Source organism: Bidens hawaiensis, unplaced genomic scaffold (assembly GCF_021521415.1).
Source record: "Bidens hawaiensis isolate Kalapana, Puna unplaced genomic scaffold, B.hawaiensis_p1.1 tig00025382_1, whole genome shotgun sequence".
Taxonomy (NCBI): Eukaryota; Viridiplantae; Streptophyta; class Magnoliopsida; order Asterales; family Asteraceae; genus Bidens; species Bidens hawaiensis.
In genome coordinates, this window is record NW_027494055.1 from 122841 (window position 1) to 128865 (window position 6025).

The 6025-nt window shown below is 36.1% G+C and overlaps 1 protein-coding gene across 1 annotated transcript; it reads left to right on the top strand.

The window, feature by feature from the left end:
* The first annotated feature begins 1738 nt into the window (after positions 1–1738).
* On the top strand, positions 1739–5629 carry LOC143571491 (putative serine/threonine-protein kinase PBL17). The gene is made up of 6 exons (XM_077056901.1): positions 1739–1927; positions 3229–3572; positions 4430–4565; positions 4656–4792; positions 4981–5104; positions 5203–5629. Exons 1-6 carry the CDS (start codon positions 1870–1872, stop codon positions 5499–5501), a joined length of 1098 nt encoding a protein of 365 aa, XP_076913016.1. The 5' UTR covers positions 1739–1869; the 3' UTR covers positions 5502–5629.
* The last annotated feature ends 396 nt before the right edge of the window (positions 5630–6025 follow it).

A 6025-nucleotide genomic window follows, 5' to 3' on the forward strand; every position in this document is an offset into this window, starting at 1 on the left:
GTTTTATATTTTTACGTTCTTAAAATGGTTGTTTGTAAGCTACTTTGTTATTTTAAACATGATTTGATTTATACTTATTTGACTATTATGATTATATGTTTTTATCTTGCAGTAGGTGATGTTCTATTTGATCCTCATAATAATAACAATGATCATGTGTTATTTATTCAGGATGATCTGAGCTTGAGGAGGTGGAACTTCTTGGAGGCATTGATGTCAATCAGATTGAAGGTATATGTTGTTTTTCATTTCAGAAGTTCACATAATAATATAATTCGTTAGGCTTGCTTTACAATCCATGAGTGTTGGTCAAACTACATCTTTTGTCAATATATTCTTCATTTTAAATAATACTATAATAAATTTCAAATAATATAACATCATAATTAAATTTGAATTTTCAGGTTTCACCTTTCAACTTAGTTGACTTTATACATTAATACATATATTTTTAACATTTTATATATTTCATGAATAATTGTTTAATCAAACAATTTATTTTCATATAGAAACATAGATATTACATCAACATAGCAGGTAGGCGGTCAACAAGTTGCGCCGCCACCCCTTTCTGAATTGCAAACCCTAACCTGCTAAAGACATACACCTGCCCCTTTGGAGTCGACACATTACTATGCACAACCCGTTGGACCCTGGTTAGGAAACGGATAGCTTCCGGTGCCAAGGAGCCAAAGGTATCAAAAGCCAGAGGGACAAAAACATGTTGGTTCTCTTCGCAGGCTTTAGCATGTTTCTCCACCTTCTTCGTTTCAGCCATTTTCATTGCTTGCCCAGCTACAAACCTATTATCCCTCAAACCAGCTAAAGGAGATACTCCTGTGAGGTCAACACAAGCGTGTTTTCCCCCGACCCAACCAAAGACGAGCAAATCTGCCGGTCGTAGAGTGGATCTCCCTTCCGTGGGGTCTGTAAGGAAGTTTACGGGGGCTTCCTTTTTAGCTGATATCCCAGCTCGCCTTAAAATGTCCCAAAGAACGTTCCGCACCCAATCATGTCGGTATTTGAACCCATGCATCTCTTTGCAATGAACTGCATGCTCTCCAAATTTATCCAGGCAAGCCTTACGGCAGATCGGACATGTTTCATGAATATCTTTATATATATGGAAACAAGTAATGATAAGTTAAAAAATGACTTTAATTTACTACTTCGTAAGTGACTAAAGTCATGTTTAAATATTTCCAAAATTTTAAACTGTTGGTATTCAATCATTTTCCTGCTTGTAAACAGCATCTTTATATATTTTGTTTAATTATGCTGACACCATTTATAATAGTTATAAATATGATTAGACAATCTGGTATTTGCACAACATGTTACGGGTCAGTTTGGTTCAAAGTGAATTTAAAATAAGTCCATTTGGTTCGACCAAAATTTTGTTTTGACAAAAATAGGTTTGAGTCAAAATAGGTTACGACCAAAACAGATTTGGGCCAAAACGAGCCTATTTATAATGCAACTGATTAAAATTATAAAAAAATATAACTGAGAACATGTACGGGTCAGGGCGGATCATTTTAAAATATCTTCTGTGTGGTTTGTCCTTGAACGGGTGTTGTCAAAATGGGTTTTTTAAATAAGGTATCAAATAACTAGGAATAATAATTACAACTCTTTGTTATTGTCGAAACGGGCGGCATGCTCAGGTTGAATAACAGGTCTTAATGTGTTCATGTCTTAACAGGTTTATTTTTTAACCAGGTTGAACATCTAAGGATCTTCAAAACCTTCAAATTTCAACTAGCCAACCACCGTCTTCTTGCACACCATTCTGTAAATAATTAGAGAAAAGGGTGTTTGACTTATTAAAGTCAGTAGTCTATCCATGTGATCTTAATTTTTGAACAAATGGGCATTTGTTGCAGTTCTGAGTATGATCAACATCAAACTTTGCAGAAAAATAAAGGTACAAAGTACAAACTTATACTTTTTTTTTTTAAGTTAAATTCTTGATTCTTGAGTAGATAACGTGATGCTTGGTTGAAGAAACATAGATTCTGATTTTTAAATTATGTTATAGTAAATTAGTAATCTGATTAATCTAGAAGTGTTTGGATGGGGTTTTAAATATCTAGAATGATTGGTATATGCAAATAATCACTTGATTAATCTATTTTTGCTTTTTTAAGATGTGATTGATCCACTTTATTATTCCATTTAGGCTGCTATAAAAGCTACTTTACAGCACACCCAAACACTCATTCTTGACTGAGAAGGTTTTCTAAAGTTATCGTATATTTAATTTATGGTGAGTGGATAGCAAATAGTGGTGTGGATAATGTTCGATATTTGCGGATTTGGGTTTAGGCTAAATGGATTCAGGTCATTCTTAGGATATATTAACAACTTGGTTGATAAGCGTACTTCTATAAAATTTTTTGAAATGTATTATACGTCAAGATTCAATACCATATAATCTCGGTTTAATAAAAACATACACATAAGGCGCGTCTAGGCGCAAGGCTCTAAGCTTCTAACTACTTGAGGTGACATGTGTACATTAGGCACAAGCCAACAATAAGGAGCACCAGTTTTACATGGGTATATTTTGTGCATTGGTATACTATTTAGGTGGTACATAGATGTTCTTTAGACACAATTTTTTAGAATAGCTAACTCACGCACCCTCTAGACCTACTCCTAAAATCTACACCAATGTTCATCACTGAACTAGAACCCCAACCACTCGGGGAGAAATACTTTTACTACACACTCAGATACCAATATGCTTACAGACCTTTATTTAGGAGGCGTTTTTGGGCTTCGGACAATATGCCACAACGTGCTCCTCTTCTCAAGCTTTGAAATGACTGGTCGTGAGCTTGAAACAGAACTTCGTAGGCGAAGTTATGCTCGTTTTCGTGGGCTACCTTTGGAAGCACGATCATGGGCCTCCAAATATAACATGGCACACTCTTCAATACTTGGGCCTCCATCACACACCCTCTAGACCTACTCCTACAATCTACACCAAAGTCCATCATTGAACTAGAACCCTTAACCACTCGGTGAGAAACACTTCTTGTACACACTTTGATACCGATATGCTTACAGACCTTTGGTGGTTGGTTATTTATATATTAAATCATATATACAAATTACTTATTAAGTTTTGGTTTGTGATGATAGAAACCTATAACGAATATAGAACAAAAGGTATATAGAATCGACAAAGTCTTGAAATATTGTAAATTTGGCAAATTTCAGGCGAAACTGGACTACATCCAACCAAAGAAAAATGTACATCTCATATTACAACAAGCACATTGGAATCACCTAATATTATAAGTCCCAGGGCTGCAATGTTAATCACCAAAGATGTAAAAGATCTTCGCACGAATCCCGGTTACAGTAATCTTGACATTTTTACATACGAAGAGATGCAAATTGCCACAAAACTCTTTAGATCAGATCAAGTTCTCGGTGAGGGTGGGTTTGGAGTTGTATATAAAGGTGTTATAGATGAACAGGTGAGGACCGGTTATTCTAGAATAAATGTTGCCGTTAAAGAGCTGGATCCGGAAGGGATTCAAGGTGATAGGGAGTGGCTGGTACGTGCAATACATAATTTGTTTATGAATAATGGCAACATGAAATTGATAATAGACAAAACTACATGAAACATGTTTTACGTTTGTCTCAAATTTCATGTTACAATGTTAATGCTTAAAAATCACTCTATCCATCCTTTACTTACTTATTTTGTTTTGACTTTTTATCCTTTATAACTAACTCGGTTAGCCTTTTAAGTTTAGTAATGGTTTGCTTGAAATAAGTTTAAAAACGCTTGACTGTAAATGAGCCGAGCCAGTTAGCACGGTCTGTAAATGAGCCGAGTCAGTTATCACATTCTGTAAATGAGCCAAGCCCGAGCCAAGGTTAGCTCGACTCATGGCTCGCTCGCTTGTAATCTAGGCAGTTTATAAATTCTGCATTATGTGCAGGTTCCAAAAATATTGTTTATAGTTTTTATATGTATCAACGTGAGTAAAAAGTTTCAAAAATAACGAGCTGGCTCGAGCTTATGTCGTGCCAATCTCGAGGTCTTTCAGTTTTTATGATTAGCGGTCCTGCTCAACTTGGTTCTAAAAGAGCCGAGCTGAAGTTCACCTAGGCTTGGCTTGGCTTGGCTCGTTTATGGCCCTACCAATTTTGCCATGTCATCCGCTACATCATTGCCACTTAAGAGTGACGACATGACGTTCAGTACAAAACTAGTTTTTAGTAGAGAAATGTGGGAACCCATAAGTTGTTTGTGCCTTTGTTTTAACTATGACGCATGAGCCTGCTATGCAACAGAATAACCAATCTCATAATCTCACAAGCAATTGTTTAAACTTGCTTTTGTGATTCTTGCAGTTCTATACTTGAAAGTGGTTCTATATTAAACTTCTTTATTATTATCCAGGCTGAAGTCAATTATTTAGGCCAACTGCAACACCCTAATCTGGTGAAGCTTATCGGTTATTGTTGTGAGGAAGATCACCGTCTTTTGGTGTATGAATACATGGCATCAGGCAGCCTAGAAAACCATCTTTTTCGCCGTGAGTACCCAACATTTCTAGAAATTTGATTATTTTAAGGATGCTTGGAGATCTTGTGACATTACTAACATTTCTTGTCCATGTAAAAAGGAATATCTGAAACGTTGACTTGGTCAAGAAGAATGAAGATAGCTTTGCATGCTGCAAAGGGACTTGCTTTTCTATATGATGCAGAAAGGCCCGTTATCTATCGCGATTTCAAAACGTCCAATATTCTACTAGATGTGGTTGGTCTGATACATTCATACAACGGGCCAATTTTAGGCTTATGTTAATATCATTACCGTAGTTATGATTTGATTAGGTGTCCTTTGTAATTATCCTATTGTATCTATATATCTCGTTTATCAATAATACAAAACATCTTACGATGTTTTCATTTTTTTATATCCTTATGGAAAAACTAAATTTGCAGGACTTTAATGCAAAATTGTCAGATTTTGGGCTTGCAAAGGATGAGCCAATGGGAGATCAAACTCACGTGTCAACGCGCGTTATGGGTACTTACGGATATGCAGCTCCAGAGTATGTAATGACCGGTTAGTCATGCTATAGAGTAAGCTAGTTTTATGATAATCTTGTGGCACTCTACAATGCGTATTATTAGCTTTAAAATTTTATATTCATGAACTGCTAGGGCATTTGACAGCTAGAAGTGATATATACGGATTTGGAGTGGTACTTCTTGAAATGTTGATTGGGAGGAAAGCCATGGACAAGAGCAAGCCGAGCCACGAGCACAACCTCGTTGATTGGGCTAGACCGATCCTGACCAACGAAAAGAAATGCTTGAAAATTCTGGATCCGAGAATGGATGGCCAATATTTACCCAAGGATGCGATAAAAGTGGCCAATTTGGCTCACAAATGTATTAGCCAAAACCCAAATGGTAGGCCCACTGTGAGTCATATTGTTCAAGTACTTGAAAATATGTAGACCAACTACGCGAGGCTTGAGATGAACAATGAGAAATGCACATTTTGTTTATGTGGTTAGTGAAGATGTTTTGCGGATGCGACGTCTCTTTAGTTGTTTTATTTTCTTTAACTAGGAAGCGAAGCATTTTCCCAGATTGTAAATAGTTGGGATGTAAATACTTGTAACAACATTGTTTTTAAATATTGAAATGAAATATTGATCAAATGCATCGAAGATTGTATATTTTAGGCATGGAACTCTTAAGCCCTCATTTGGTCTTTATAGGGCGCGCCCTCGCTCGTTAACTTTCATACTGAATTTAGTTTATGATACGTGTAAAACTTGGAGCAACACCAACTTGAAGGACCCGAATGGATATAAGGGTGGTACGGAAGATCTCAATGGGCGGTTTGGTGGAGATACAAAGTTCAGGGACCAAGTTGAATAACTTGATGTCATAGTTATATTTTATTTATTATTAAATAAATTAGAAGTGTAGTTTAATTATGTTTCCTAGTTTGAGTAGGATTAGAATTGTAGGT